This window comes from Pocillopora verrucosa, chromosome 2, assembly GCF_036669915.1.
Source record: "Pocillopora verrucosa isolate sample1 chromosome 2, ASM3666991v2, whole genome shotgun sequence".
Lineage (NCBI taxonomy): Eukaryota > Metazoa > Cnidaria > Anthozoa > Scleractinia > Pocilloporidae > Pocillopora > Pocillopora verrucosa.
Window position 1 is genome coordinate 7560295 of NC_089313.1, and position 16313 is coordinate 7576607.

Genomic DNA, 16313 nt, shown 5'->3' on the forward strand with positions numbered 1-16313 from the left:
ACCGTCATCACGTCTTGCATCGTACTGATCAAAATTGCAAATTGCTTGATGATACGCCACTCGTAGAGGTAAAAGAGTGAATGGAGGAAGTGGTCATTAGATAAAATATAATTTGTCTAAATTTTTGCTTCCTTCACTTTGTAAACAATAACGATCGGTGTCAGTGCATTATAGGGGCTAAATTCTAACCGGGGGAACAGACCACTAACGGCGTTCGCACGCATAATTAAACCATAAAAATATTAATTTTTGAACGAAAGCAGCTTGAAAAATTTGTGGTTGAAACGCTGCTGGTATTCAAAATACTTTACCTTTCTCTAGTATAGGGCCTTGTAAATTCATTCTAAGTGCTTTTTTTAGGTGAAAGATAATGATAATAACTAGTTTCACCATTTTCTCTGTTAGACAGTTAATCTTTGTATTACACAATTTGTAGAGTACAGTAGTAACAGTAACAGCATACCACTCCCACTCCCACTACATCATCTGAATAACAAAAAATAATCAGAAAGCAGCAAATTTTAAAAAATTAATTACTATGCATTGGGAAGACATACATATTGAATTTGTCGGAAAACATTCTTTAGCTTGGTTTGAGTTATAATGGTTGCTTGACAGCAAGAGACAGCGCAGCTTGAAACAAAAATGATTAATTCACTCGATTCATAACATTAAAAAACAAGCGGCTTTAAAACGAAATGTTTTTGAAGCCTACGACATGAATTTTACGTTAAATACATTTCGCTTTGTGGTTTCAAAATGACATATTTATCGCATGAATTTTGCAAACCCTAGCGCGCCAATCGAAGTCAGAAAGAGTCACCTTTTTTAATTTCCGTAGGTTAACCCAAATGTACTTCTATTAAGTCAATAATCTTAAGAGTTATTTTAATTAGTCATGGCTGATATTAAAAGTACAAAAAAATAACTCCTAATTTAAGGTTTTGGTAATTAAAAGTCTGTTTTTTTCTAGCCATTCCATTTCTTTTCGTACTTTTAATCGAAAATTGGCAAATGTAGGCACGGTTATCATTCAAAATTTGCAAAGTTAACCGAAGGTGAATGCTGAATACTGAATCTGCTTAGGGATCTGTTGGTTTCTGTCTCGCTAGGATCTTAAAACTTCATTTATAAGGTACGTATTGAATCATTAACTAGAAGAGCTTATTTAAGGGTTGTCGACGGACCTGTACTTTATGCTTATCAAAATAAAAAAATGATACAACACAACTTACATTCTTTATGTAATATGTTGGTCATACAAGAGGACAAAAAATATATTCATAAAATATACATTTAAATATAGGAATTACATAAAATAGAGAAAGGGTAATATTGAACGAGAGACTCGTTTGTTGTCTGTTTTTGTTTTGTGTCAAGGAAACTTGTGACACAGCGAATGATTCGTGCCTGCGTAAACTACGTGTATTGTGGGTAAATGGATTACATAAAGGGGACTTAGCTTTTCTATTTCTTGCATCGCCAAGCTTACAATTTCAAAGGGTGCAGTATTTAGGCTATCTAGAAAAGAGAAAAAATGTTTTCATTTTTTTTTTGATCATCAATTTCAAGTGTGACGAATAAAATGAATGTCCTGTTGGATCCCGAATTCCTCCTGAGTTAACTTTTACAATCTAGCGGAGAATCTCTATTTCCCTGTGAAGATAATTTCAAGCGAGAAGCTTTGATGGACGAAAAAATTTACAACGAAGCACAAACGTATATTCAAGCATTTATGTTTATATTAGTGCCTTTGCCGCAATAAAAAAAAAAATTTTGTGAGAAGTGTGGGAGTTTTTTTGGAAAACAGGCATCAAAATTGAACAAGAGAGGAAGAAAAAAACAGCGGTGGTACCAGTTTGGACACAAGACCACAATTTTTTTTACTCATTTCAAGTACATGTGTTAATTCCTTTTGTCATAACCGAAGGTCTATATATTTTTTTTCGATATGCCATTATGAGCCGTACCTTTCAGCAAATAATTTGACCTGTCAATTGAAACCAGCAACCATCCAAAACATATCAATAACAGCTAAAATCACCTCAGGGTGCGGAGTTTGTTTAGACTCCTTCATCAGAGGCGGATGAAAAACTAAATGAATTGCGCCAGCACTTTAGAAAGAAGATAATTTTTCGGTATGTCTGCTTCGAAATAACTAGAAGCGGCAATTAAAACTATTTGCAATTCCCAAGACTTGTATTGACACACAGAACACGGTAATCAACCAATTAAAAGTGGAATCGACTAACGTTCGACATGAAGTTATTGTCTAGTTGGAGCAACCGTAGAGATCTTAACTGCGGGTTTAGTCCTAGATTTTTCTTTCTTTACAGTTTTCTTGTAGTAATGTAGATAATAACTGAATGACTTCACGGTTATACCAAAACTGTATTGTTGATGAAAATTTCATGCTACCGCTGTTGCAAGGCAACTAAAAGAAATTGTGGTTAAAGTTTTACATTTGATTGGTTGAAAGAGTGACGCGAATTTATTGACTAGTCACAGAACGTGTCGACGCAAAACTACAGCATTCCCGGGATGCGTGATTCAGGAGTGATAATTTATAGAGAAATTAGATGCTTGCAACTTTTTAGGAGGTAAAGAGTTAACATAGCCTTCGCTAAACACAAGGGAGATGAAAGACTAGAGAGCGTTATGCACGCAAATCTTAAACGTCTTACCTGTGTTTATATCATGTCATCTAAACATACCTATCGGTCGATCGAAGACTACGTAGTATTTTTACTTTAGATTAAGCGATATAAATATTATTTGAAAAAAAAACGTTATGTGACATAACTTTGTGAGTGAGAGAATGACTAAAAGACCGTGATGTATGATATGATAAGCTGAATCCTACACGCATTTCGATTGATTGTACATGCCGCTATGGGCATGTACAGAAACAGATCACTGAAAAACGTGGTAGGAACACATTTGCGCGCCGGCGCCTTGAGTGCCACTCTTGTTCCGACCACATTTTGACGTCATTTGTGATCTGTCACTGAACGGACGCGCGGCAACTTGCAATCTATTTGTTAACTTGACTTAAATTCCCTAAATGATATGATATCAACCTTGTGAAATACTGGGAATATCCCAGGCTTTTCTGTTCTCCATTACGACAGCATACAACAGTCAGTTCTGACACTAGGGACCTTAAGCAGTCAAGACGGCAGCGCCATCCAAGACATCGATCGAAAAAAATGAATTCTTATTTTTAGTTAGAATTTCACAAATGGCTGGACGTGTTTACCATCTCTTAAGTTGCCTCACCTCAACACCAGCTTAACGCATGTGAGCAGCGTTAAGTTCAAAATGGAAACTTAAAAAATTTACCGTCGGGGTTTCCGTTCGTATACCATGCAAATTTTGGTGATTTCACGTTGTGGTTTAGCAGAGGACGGCTTAGAAATCGAAAAAGTTTTGAAATGCACGTGCTGCGCTATTTTTCGGTCCTTGTTTACGTCGTCGTCTTGGCCTGGGCCCTGCTATTCATTGTACGAACTTCATTAAAGTTTGCCTGTCTTGTTAACCAAAACCAGCAAATTAGTTGGAGCAGTAGATTTATAAATATTCTTTCTTGGTTGGAGACATATAAAAGGAAGCCTTTTAAAATCAGACTGTTAAATCTTATTGGTCAATGAACCTTCTAGTACCCTTCAATGCTAAAACTCTCGTTGCAATTATCCAATTCCTTGAAAGAAAATTCAAATGACGTCTTTTAATAATCTGATATTTATTAACTAAAATGGGCTAGATTTGACACTGAACTGTTCGTAGTTTTGAGTAAGTCGTCTCAATAAGTGCAGGTGTCGAAGCTTAATGCACTTAAATTCAATGCAATGCGTAGCTTTTTTTCGATATCGATATGAGCGATCGGTAAGATAAGTCTGCCTTGAATATCCTACGAATCAAAATGAATCGCGGGGCGGAAAAACATTCATTTATTCACATCTTCCTCTTGTCATTGAAAGATAACAAATAATGCATTATTGTTCGAATTTGTCATTTGCCTCTCTATCTCTGACAGATATTGTCTAGTGGCTTTGCATGATACTAAATTTAGCTTTAAATCCTGATTTTTCTTTGTTTAAAGTAGTGACTTATAGAGTAAATTGTAGAAAGTAGGTAATGCAATCGACGGCAGACAGTCGTGATGAAAAATGGAAAGTAACATTGAGTTCAGGTTGCACAGAATAAAAGCAAATTTCGACCACTTGGCTTCTCGCTGTGAGATGCTACGACATAATGAATAAGAAGCTGTCAAATGTAAAACGCCTTCATGATATGTTCATTTTAAAGACGTGCTATTTGCCATCTGCAGACGGCCATTAACTAAAGCGTCTTTTCCATTGATCAGAAAACCTCCTCCAGACCGTTTTCCACCCAAGTTCCAGCTGTCTACGCCTTGACGAATATTTGTATTTACGTAGAGCTCTAAAACACAAAGATCAGTTTGAATAATTTGATTTTGATCACACAAAGCCGGAGGGTAACTCGACTCAATTCATGTTTGAACAAACCACTTCTGAATCTCCGTGTCAGGAAAAAAAACAACTGAAACAATTCTTTATCTCAAAGGAATGATGGTATTTTCGTAATACGCTTCAGGTAAGTTTTGCTCTGTGAAAAGTTAGGTGTTAACCTAATCCTTTTGTCACGTACATAAGCATCGTTTAGTGATATATTCTGAAAGAACAATAACTCTTTCGTTTTAACATTCGCGAGTACTGTCAAATGATTTTATTGATCTGATGCGATGACTCTGTGAACGTTGACTTTCCATAGAATGCTTCTACGAACTACTAAGAACGCCTCTTTTTTTTCTAATTAGTTCCTTTTACTTTAGGGTGGCTTGAAACATCCTCCCCTTAAAACGTTTAGATGTACGATTACGATTCTATCATATGCGCTCTTTGATCGCGGAAAAGCTATTCGGAAAAAAAATTCAGAATTCATTCCTTCTTTCAATAGCTTGCTTGTGGTAGCGTTTTATAATATTTTTTCTTATAGATGCAGTGTACACATCTCGACTTACCCGAGTAGTATTAATTTTATACACAATTTGAAAAAAAGTTTGTGTGTTATCACTCAAGTTTTCAGCATGATTCTAAGGGCCTGCTCTAAATAGACCAGTAACTTTTCGAAAGCCTGAAACGACGGGAATACAAAAGTGTAATTTTTAAAGTGTTTTTTACGATTTTTGTTTTGTTTTTAAAGCGCGAATATTACAAAATTCTCGACTAAACAGATGGCCAAACTTGTTATCTAATATCCACTTTGCCTCGTTAGAAATTACTTGTAAATGGCGACAAAATGAAGATTTTTGAACTTGGAAATGTTCTCACGCGATATTGTAGTGAGGATATACCCACTGCCGAACAGAAATAAGTTCGCCATCTTAACTCCCGCGATGAAAAATTTAAATAGAGCATCTGCCTCGTTGAGTTAAAATTCTGCAAATAACGATATTTCGTTTCTAAAATGAATCAAGAGCGAACAGCTTAGTGCAGCTACTGTTAAGAAATCAGAACTTTTTTAACGATCTCGTATCTCAAACGACTTTGCCTAAAAAAACGGCTTTAATTTTTATTGCTATTTTTGCCCAACATGTGACGTAACATTGCCTGCTGTAAAAGTACAATTTGTAAGATCTCAGTAGGCTGCCTGATACACAAAACGAATTTCTTTGTGGTTGTCTTTACTCTGCTTATAGTTACAATTTTTTATAATTATGCGACTCCCTAACTTTTGAATATTTTTGTAACATAAGCTGAGTTGAGTTGAATTTAAGATAGCCACATTTTGGGAGTCGTTGCTTGGCAACCGTTACGCAAGAGACAGTTGTTTGCAGAGGAGTGGTGAGCTTTTATGTCGAATAAATCCAAAACAACTCTTAAGTAAACGCGGTAAATAAATTAAAGGAGACCGAGATCGCTGTGTTTGTTTTGCAACAAATGTCGATAAACAGATGCAGAATAAGCGAAAACTCATCAATTCATGTAACCCGCTTCATCAACATGAACAGCGGAAGACGTCAAATATTAATTTGAGTAAACTGCCATATTTCACTACGAGTGCTTTTATTTGAAAGCAGATCGCCTTGTGAAAGATCAAACTTCACCTGAACCATGGCAGCCTTTTGAATTTCTTTTGAATAGGAAAGTTAAATCAACACTAAATAATTCAAAATTTTTTTTTCTTTAGTTTTCGCGAAAACTAAACAGTGCCCTCTCAAAGTGACAACAAATAAAAATCCGCCCAGTAGATATCATCCAAGCGCTGAGTCGTTAATCGGCGAATGTTTTACAGATGAGCCAATCAAAGGCATCGGCGTTTTATCCAGGAGAGCTTCAGTTATTCATGAATTTCGAATTAGAGATGTTCTCAAAACAGCTGGCTTTAGCATAAGAAGCCCGAGCTCAAAATACGCGAAAATTTTAAGCGTTTTGGGAAGATATTTCTAAATGAGGCAATAATGTCTTTTGCGGGATATGTTTAAAACTGACTTCCACGACTGACTACTTTGGGTAAGAGGAAATCATTTATAGATAGTGTACAGAGCATCTGATCAAGATACTTGGGCGGTCTTATTTCCAGGTAACGCTTATTTTACTGAAGGAGACTGGAAGATATAATCAAGAAACGCCGCGTATGGTAGAATATTGAATTTTTGGAATAAACTGTGGCGTGCTTTGTTTATAAATACCAAAAAATTGGATAACAATTCAAGCATACTTAAAACTTGGGATTCTATTTAAAAGATATGCTATTCGTGTTTCTAGATAATAAATGTAACGAAACCACACGACACTTTTTAAAAAATTGACTTTATATCGCCATTCAATTGTCTGGTTAATTCTGTTCCTTTTTTAGCTGAAGCTGACGAATGAAGTTAAGGAAAAAATATTTATCCAAGAATTTAAATGAGGTAACTTTCGGAATAAGAATAAATTATTCAACTTTGGCTTATCAATAATTAAACATTCCCTTAATTTGAAAAAAGCGTAAGTTTTCCATAAATATAAGCAGATTCCAATAAATAATTGCGCAAATCTTGACAGATGGACTGTAAATAATGGACGAAGATGTCTCCCTCAAGGAAGAGAAAGCTTATATTCCTGGTTGACGTATTGCTGGGATTTACTTTATCAAAAGGTAAGGAAACACCATAACAAATCGCAGTAACTATCGCCAGACTCTCACTTACTAAATGAGAGCACGGTGCAGGCTTAAGTTACAAAGAGGCTTGAAATCTGATTTAAGACGTGCCAACAATTACCACCGCGAGAAGCACAGGTTGTCCGAACTCAATAAACGAATAACTAAAATATGATGAGAACAAACGAAATATTAGGAAATGGCATAATTCAACCAAGGAAAAATGTCAAAAATTTCAGTACATAAACTTCTGCAGCTGACCCCGCCTGTGTCGTGTCTTCCTTTGTGTGGGTTTTTTTGTCAGTTTAGAATGATATGGTGGGTGTTTATTTCCTGTTTTTTTCATTAATTCTCATCATATCGTTTTAAGGAAGTCTTAAGGCAGAGAAACCCAAAATAAAACTGGAACGGTAAAATTCGATATCAAAACCATTCAAAGAACCATACGATAAAGCAAGGACAAATCTCTTTTCCAGTTTTTCAATTATTTTTCATGATACAACCGTTTCCTTGGGTCCGTATATTTCTACTGTTACTTAAAAAAGAGATAATAAGTTCAGATACCTATATTTCGCGCTTCGACCAACTGTGCTGCATACTGAAGGTTTTCTGTTAGTTACATCCTGCCATAAGAGAACATAAAGAGTATGCAAACTGTATCATTTCGTGCACAAGTTTATAGCATGGTACCTGAAAACTCAAGGTAATACTGCAGATACTGCACCCTCTGACAAGGCATTAACAATAGAAACTTCTTTTGCGTTAAATTTCAAACTGTACCTCCAGGATATGGGATAAAATGTATATTTTTTTCAACTAGAATGTAACACTGACGATTTCCATAAATGGCGTCTTTGGTGTCCACCTCTTTTAATCATTAATTGCATAAAAAGTGGGCTCTATCTTCAAGGCGGAAATACAGAGATGTAGGGGTTGATGCGAACAGCGGCCTCTTTTTGAATCCCACACACGCAGGGCTGTTTTTCCTCAGCAATAGACCTCTTTCAAAAATTATGGATATGATAGTTGTTGTATCGTGTGTATGCAAACTAGCTACATGCCTTTAAAATTCTTTGTTTTCAAGGAAGTGTTTTGGGAAGCTTGTTGTTAAGGAATCTAAGAAGCTGATTAGTAATTAAAGCTAAGAGGGCCCATTAAAAGGTTATAAAAAAAGATTTACCCTCATGATAGAGGTCTATGTAAACCATCTTCAATTTCATAATTTCATCGCTCCATCGTTAAAACGATCCATGTAGTAGCTTCAGTTGCTAACTCAGCGGCCAGGAGTGTGGGCATGTGACAACGTTGATAAAACTGAGTGGGGCCCCACATCTTGCTTTAATAACAACACAACCACGAAAATCGTGGTTTTTTCCAAAAATATGTAATAAATTGTACCCATAATTGGGTAAAGTCTGTATTGGCGAAAGTCTGACGAACTTAAAAGCGCCCTATGAATTATGGGTAACATTTTTGTAATAGTTTTGTTTAAAAGCTTTGGGATAACTTGATTTTGGAAGTAATCCATCGCAGGTTGCCAAGCTTTTCCATCATAAAACTACTGGAATGTTCAGTTAAAGTTGAACAGATAAGTAGCTTCTGATGAATGTCGGCCGGCATAAGTTTCTACTACAACTTTTGGGCTTAACGTGGTCTTTAATCTATTTATCTTAGGTATTGCGGCAAGTGATGCAAGACTCAGTGCCGAAAAGAGACTTCACAAACGGCTTTTTAATGAGAGCTATTACAGCGTCGACCTTTTGCCGCGGCATAACCTCTCTACTACCATTAACGTCCAGTTTGCACTCGAGCTCATCAAAATTGTTGAAGTGGTAAGTGTATCTTTTATTTGTGTGAATAGGGTTTTGATCAAGGACAACAAGAGGACCATTAATTTCGGTGAACCCTTAACATCATTATGCCTATTCTCCATACTGTTCTCTACAAACCTCCTTCGGTGCTGACAGTGAGAATTTGTTTAATAATCAAGAGCTTCTTTACTTGGTGATCGTTTCGTTCATTCTCGTGACCTTAATGCGTAACTCAGGGGTGATATGGTAAGGAGAAATTAGCTGCTAATCACTCCAGGGGTTTAAGGGGTTCCTTTTGACCTTTCACTCCTAGGAGCAATCAATAAGTAGTTTCTCCTTTTAATATCCATGCCTGATTTAAAGCTGAAAAGTAATTAAAAAAAGGAAAATATCAACCAGGAGATAAAGCCTACTTTGATATCAAATTCTAGGGAAACATATTGCTATCTGTTGGGAGAAAAGGCCATTTCCGAATTTCCCTTAGCCTCGTTTCCAAAGCGAGTCCTGGAGCTTATCATTTCATATGATTATGAATTTTCATTTAAGTGCAATTTGCAATCATTTTCATACGAATGGCCGAAGACCAGGCCTCGTTTTAAAAAAGAGCGCTAGCCTTAAGATCTTTTGGAAATAACCTATTGATACTTAGATCGCGGGAATGAAAGAATTTACATGATAAAGGAACTAACTGAGGCTTTGACACAAACCATTTTTCTGGGACCTTCATAGCTTCCTACTAAGTGAGTTAAGTTAAAAATTTTGGTTTGCTAAGATAAAAAACAATCCAAAGAGGAGAAGGGACTAAGGTTGGAAAATCTTAAATTATGAAAAATGTGGTGGGAGTGCAAGTCATAAAGTCGCACGAAGTCACGTAACCTCTCGCTGAGTGACCTCGCCCCCTCTGCCTTCGACAAAAAGACGTTCCTCTCCTTTATACTTGTGCTTAAAACTGCTGCCGCTATTGATAAAACTTTGTGACATATCTCTCTGATATTTTCTTGTTCCTCTACAGAACGCTAAAGAGCAATCAATGACAGTGTATGGTTGGGTTAGACAGGTCAGTTTTATTTAAAGCCTCGAGTAATTTTGAATCGGCTAACAGAGCTATTTTCAATTGAGTGTCAAAAATAATTCGAGATTGCGTTGGTTTCGCTTTACGTCAGTGTGTGATTGGTCTAGAAAACTCGCGCCGCCATCTAGACCAAATAGATGCATAAATGAAACCAATCGTGACTTGGTTTCCCGCGTTTTCCCGCGCTTTGGGCAGTTTGGTTGTTTTTACTTTGAAAGGTATTTCCTTTCTTCTGTTCGGCCGTTTCTATTGGTTTTACGAAACCCTATTGTAAAACGCCCTATTTGCATTCGCTGCTAGCTTTAATATTAACGGATTTAAGCACGTAAAAACTGAAATTCCTCACTAAACTGAGAGTGATTTTAAGTTTGCATCTGATTGATTTAGTAAACGAACAGAAATACTGTCTATACTGACTTGAAAATAATTCAGATAGAGAAGCATAAAGATACCGACTGCATTGCTGAAAAAGTAAGATACTTTTCAAAAGGATCTAGTTTTGGTAAGGAAGTAAAAATTTCAGTAGACGGGCGGTTTTTTTTTATTATTAAAATTAAAATGCTGTTCGTCATTTTTGAGATGTTTGTATGAAATCACATGAGCGTGGTTCCATTTCGGAAATTAAGTTATGAGTTTCAAGGTGAATTTAATGAACTCATAAATGATGAACAAAATGTGGCTTTTTTGTGTTCTTAAGAAATGGGAGAACCCTTCCTTGCGGTGGAACAAGTCTGAATTTGACGGAATAGACAGAATTTTTGTGGAGCCAAAGAGGGTCTGGGTCCCGGATATTCTTCTTTATAACAAGTAAGTTGTTAATCATGTGGTGAGATCAGGTTTGCTCAATTTGTAAGATGCAGGACCTGGTAACAGGACAGTGGCCGCTATAACAGTCATCTCTTATTTAAGGATCGGTTACCATTTGTCGCTTGAGGAAGGTGGGGTTAAGTCACGATAAAATTTACTTGATCCCCCTATCTGTCTATTTTATATTCCCCCCTCCCTCCCCATGTATTCAGTGGATGATTTGACATAGACTGACACCCCTCCGTTTCCCCTGAAAACCATGTGACCCCCTCCAAAAAAAACTCCTCCACCCTCCTCCCCCTTCAGGCGGTAAAAAATGACTGGTCCTTAAGTTGATGGATCTATCCATTATAAAACCTTCTAAGAATTAAAGTTTGATTGTTATTTTTTTCTGAGAATATTCGGGTTATTGGGCTCGTTTTTGAGCTTTTAGCATATTTAGCCAAAGTATAATATATTTTGTAGATGACTGGACGTGGAATTGATATCAAAATTCTGATTATTTTGTCATCAACTGAACAGAATAGTTCTTCAAGTAATTCCTCATTCGCATCCGTAATGCGCATAAAAAATCACATAATCAGGCGCACGCGTGCGCCTTTTCCAAGAGCACGGTATTGTTTTTCGATCAATAGACGAGATAAACAGGTACAATGGTATTTTGCTGTTAAACGAACGAGGTGATCTATGATTTTTATGTTTGGTGTACAAGTCATCGCCTTTCATTTGGAGAAACTAGAAAAATTTATCGGAGGGAAAAAAACATAGCTACAAGCGTGCACGAAGGCCGTCGCTCGAGGATGCGAATTGTGACCTCGAAAGGAACGACTCGGTTCTACACATCATATATTACATTGTTCCATACTCAAGAGATTCTCTATCTATCCATTATATTTCCAAGTTTTGCTTTTAAATTGCCTTCAACTACCGCAAAATGTATTGTGAATCGATGAAATGACGCACCTGATTAGTACCAGTACAGGCGTAAATTGGATAAGATTAATATTGGCCCCACCATATTTCTTGGACAAGCACGATGATCTTTTTTTTTTTTTTCACCACAGTTTTTGGAAAAAGACATTGGAAGGGAACATGAAAGGAACGTTAAGATTAATAGAAATGATGATAACACAAGCTGTTTTCCTACGCTGCCTTAACAATTTTTCTGTTTATTTCCTTGTAGCAAAGACGAGCAAGATCACTTTGGCGGTGGAAGGACTAGCTATCGGAGCGGTATCACCCTCTTCTTCAATGGCACCAACGTGTGGTTCAACCCAATGATATTCAACGTCCTTTGCAGAGTAAAAGTAACGTATTTTCCATTTGATAATCAAACATGTAAACTCAAGTTCGGTTCCTGGATGCACGACGCCACTACCTTTGACATAACCCCCATAAAAAATTTGACATTTCCAACCAAGCATTACCAAGAAAATGGAGAATGGGAAATTTATAAAGTGAAGATGAAGCGAAACATAGAGCACTACCAATGTTGTGAAGAGCCCTTCGTTGACATTACGGTGACGATCGAAATGGGTAGGGAGAGTATGGACTATTTCATTAATTACATTGTTCCCTGCTGTCTAATTTCCTCCATGATTTTTCTTGGTTTTATTTTGCCACCTGAATCGGGAGAACGGATCGGTTTAAGCATTACCGTGTTGTTGGCAATGACTGTGTTCCAGCAACTTACCTCAGAGATCATGCCATCTTATGACTTTCCTATCCTGGGTCAGTATTACTTTGCTATCATCTTGGAGATCGGTGCCTCGGTTGTGGTGACCACGACGATTTTGAACTTTTATCACCGGACGAATCGTAGGATGCCAAGATGGATGAGAACACTTGTCATAGAGTGGATGGCAACCATAGTGTTCCTGAGGGATACTCCGGAGAAAAGAAAAATCCAGCGACGAAAATCCAGCAGAAGAAGCCGAAGACGAAAACAGCAAAGCATTATTAACGACGTTTGCAAAAGATCCTTCAAAAAGAAACAAGAGGAAATGAAAGACCAGCACAACCAGGGATTTAACGTAACATTTGGTGACACCATTTACTGTGGTCCTTCCAATACTGAGTCCTTAGGTGCAGAAATGGAAAATCTTGGAATCCAGCTCAATTATGGTGTAAACAAATATCCTTTCAAGAGCTCTAATGAAACGCTGGACGATCAGCTCAAGAAAAAGGAGGAAGCACGTCCTTACATGGATGACAATGAAGCCTTAAGCGAAGACGAGTTGGCCATACGTCACTGGGAGTGGACTCTTGTCGCAAGGATTCTGGATCGGTTCTTCCTTGTGATAGCAGTAATTTGTGGTATAGTAACAGTTGCTGCGATATTTTTGCGCGCACCGAAGTTATGGTCTGATTTTAAGATGCTATCAATCGATAACCCTGAACCGTTGGTCGACGAATAGAACTCATTCAACGGCTTCGTAAATGACATGCGCTTTAGCCAGTACGATTAAAATAAACGTTAGATCTGTTTTGACTTAGGCATAGAGTAAAAGTGGTCTCGCGGCCAGGTGGATGTGTTACCTGCCCAAATTAAGGCAAAGAATCCTAGTATCATGACTGCTAGCCCCAATAATATGGGCAATACGTTCAAATCTTATGGAAATAGAATAGCTGTATACTGATCACCCTGAAAGACTGTTCTCACGGACTGCTGGCGTCGGGACAATTAGTCAAGTAAATGCTTGGTAGCGAGTTTTTGGGAAAGGTTACCAAACAAGGCGTGGTAAATGCGGCAAGCGTCAACATTTCGACAAAGTGAGTCTTTTTGCGCACCCCCTGTAGGAGGGTATCAATACGGTTAACCGTCAGCGGTAAACCGGCCAAAAAATTCAGCCGTTAACCATAAGAATTGACAAAGTTTAACCGTTCGTCGTAAAAAAAATATAACCTTAAAAAAGTTATCTGATGACTTCTTTGGAAAGATATTAACCGTTAGCCGTAAAAGCCTCACCCCATGAGACCATCTCCCACCCCCGTACTTTACATAGTCTTACTTAATCAGTTTGTATCGAATTTGGGCTGCTGTGGCGAACTTGACCCAAATTTTGGCCAATAAGCGAACTAAATAGTGACTTTACTTTGTTAAGACTGTACTTGCACAATGAAGCCTTAAAGTATGGAAAAACTGCGCAAGCACAATGCTATAAAGATTTGACTAGGCGAGACCATCAAGAAGAATGGCAAATAGGTAAAAAAGCGTTGATGAAAATTTAAGCAACATTTTTAGTTATATGGTAGTATCCAACAAGATTTACAAACATCTATCAAAATATCATACTGAATGTAATAGTTGCATAATGCCTGTAATGCTTTCAATCTCCTGATATGATCTACTGAGAGCAAAAATAGTTGCTTTTATATAATGAGCTGAATTATAAACGAATTTTTTTGGTTCGTACTTAGATCTAGAGGAAGACAGACGCATAGATAGCGTCATCATGGACAATAATTTGCCCGCAATAATACAAAAAAAAAATAGATCCTATGTTTCATGAGCTGAAGCGGGTTTTCCGCCGAGACAAAAAAAACTCTTCTCCAGGGAATTTTGCCTACTGAGGAGGCGATGACAAGAAGCACTAAAGCGATAACAAGTGCTACGATATATGTTACGGCTGCTCAACTTCAGTCACTAAATTCACACCTGCTAACTCAGTCCTTTTTTTTGTTGAGTGAGAATGTGACGGAGGAGGTTTGACAAAAACTTCCCTGAAAAATGTAACCTTATCTCTTTTGATTTGGACTTATCCGCGAAATGAGAACATGCAATACGAATTTTAAAAAAATGCAGCCATTTTGCCTCGATAGTGCTTGAAAATATTGCAGTTCCCATTCCTTTGCTCGCATAAATTTCTCGCGAGTTACAAGCATGTGCACTCATTTTGCCGCTGCGGCAATCCTTTGCTGAACATGCGCGACTGTGCAGATGGGATAGTTTTTGTTAGTGCCGATCATCCCTACTTCCCCTAGAACGACATAGTTGCTCAGCTGATCCTTTTATATCACAAAAAATTCTCATATTGTGTTACATTCGTTCAGTAATATATCACAGAAGGCGTCATATGTGAAGTACATCGGTGAAACACGTAGCTCTGCTTCGTGTGCTTTTATTTTGCACATTTTGCAACTCGATGACTTCGGGCTCCTGCATAGAAAAGGGGGCTAATAATGGAGGTTTAATCGGGCTGAAAGTGCTGTCTATGACTGCTAAGTTAGTGGTTGCTTTCCTTTTCTCTTTTTTAATAGTGTTGTCGCCTTGGTATGCATTCCGTGACTTTAAAATACCCGATACATCACATCAATATTTTCGGGAAAACTTTTTTCTTTGTGTTTATCCACCGTGAAACGTAAAAAAAAGAGCCAGTTAAAAGTTTTTTAATGCCAACTTTATTTAATCAATTACTTGAGCCCTTTTTGCCATTAGTGATCTTGCTTCAGGCGACGTGAACGTAGCTTAGTTTTGTCAATCCACGCTCGGCTGGTCTCTTTCTTCGGTACATCTTTTCTTTTAAATTCACCATACTTTGATTGGAGCCGCATTATTCAAGATGTGAAACGTTTTGCTATCTCAGTCTCACACTATCACGTCGTGTGTCACTGTTCATGATTTATCACCTCCAAGTGTTAGTAGTTTACTTGTGCAAATGTGCTTTAAAGTAATCGTGGTGTGAGGATGACTTAAAAGTCTTGTAATGACGCACGCCCTCGTTACCTACAGCTCCGGCAAAAGTCACGAAGCGGTGAGGCTTCATTCTTGCTTTTCCAAGTTGTCCGCCGTGTTTTTCATGTGCTACTGGAGAATCTTTCCGGAATTTTGCATCACACCAAACGCTCTTAATGTTATCAAAAAGCATTGAATATGCATTGTCTTGTTGGATGAAAAACAGCCACCAGACATTCGCATGCAGACGATGTTTTATTTACTAAAGGGGAGTAGGTATACGCGCATGCACAAATAAACGTCGCTATAAAACATTGTCTGTTTATCTAATCGGACAAAAGCAAACGACTTGAGAAAAACGAAAGGATGGCAAGAAAAACATTTGATTTGTTTTAAGATTATCCGAGCTGAAGTTCCGCTTGCTTTATTATAACTCAGCGGGATATTGTCTCGATTAAACCGCACCAAATGTAAGTAATTAAACCTACAGAGGTGATAAAGTATTAATGATAAACCTTGGTTAGTTGATTGTAAAAAGCGAAAATTCAAATGACTTCAAAACCACCACACCATTGCATCGGATTAAGATTATCCATCCAAACAGATTCACGAGGAAAACCATTGCTAGATATTTTATTTTAATGTAGCTCTTTGAAATCATTCAAGTTTCTCTGTTCGAAAGTACTTTAAACTGGTCTTTACTGACGTGCGTCATGTTGCCAGAGTAAACTAAATCATTCCATAATCCCTTCTAGTTACTTCGCAACGGTGAATTATCATA

At 37.4% G+C, this 16313-nt stretch overlaps 1 protein-coding gene and 1 pseudogene across 3 annotated transcripts; both read left to right on the forward strand.

The window, feature by feature from the left end:
* LOC136279210 (2-(3-amino-3-carboxypropyl)histidine synthase subunit 1-like) overlaps nucleotides 1–16313 on the forward strand; it is a 490303-nt pseudogene that overhangs the window by 223195 nt on the left and 250795 nt on the right.
* On the forward strand, nucleotides 968–14380 carry LOC131794000 (neuronal acetylcholine receptor subunit alpha-10). Of its 3 annotated transcripts, none has more exons than XM_059111496.2 (7): nucleotides 968–1135; nucleotides 6883–6937; nucleotides 7071–7164; nucleotides 8842–8999; nucleotides 9991–10035; nucleotides 10748–10857; nucleotides 12041–14380. In XM_059111496.2, the coding sequence occupies exons 3-7, from the start codon at nucleotides 7095–7097 to the stop codon at nucleotides 13272–13274; spliced, it is 1617 nt and encodes a 538-aa protein (XP_058967479.2). In that variant the 5' UTR covers nucleotides 968–1135; nucleotides 6883–6937; nucleotides 7071–7094; the 3' UTR covers nucleotides 13275–14380. The 3 variants fall into 3 exon arrangements, with proteins under 3 accessions (XP_058967479.2, XP_058967476.2, XP_058967477.2); XM_059111493.2 differs by lacking the exon at nucleotides 968–1135 and adding an exon at nucleotides 4326–4617; XM_059111494.2 differs by lacking the exon at nucleotides 968–1135 and adding an exon at nucleotides 6397–6536.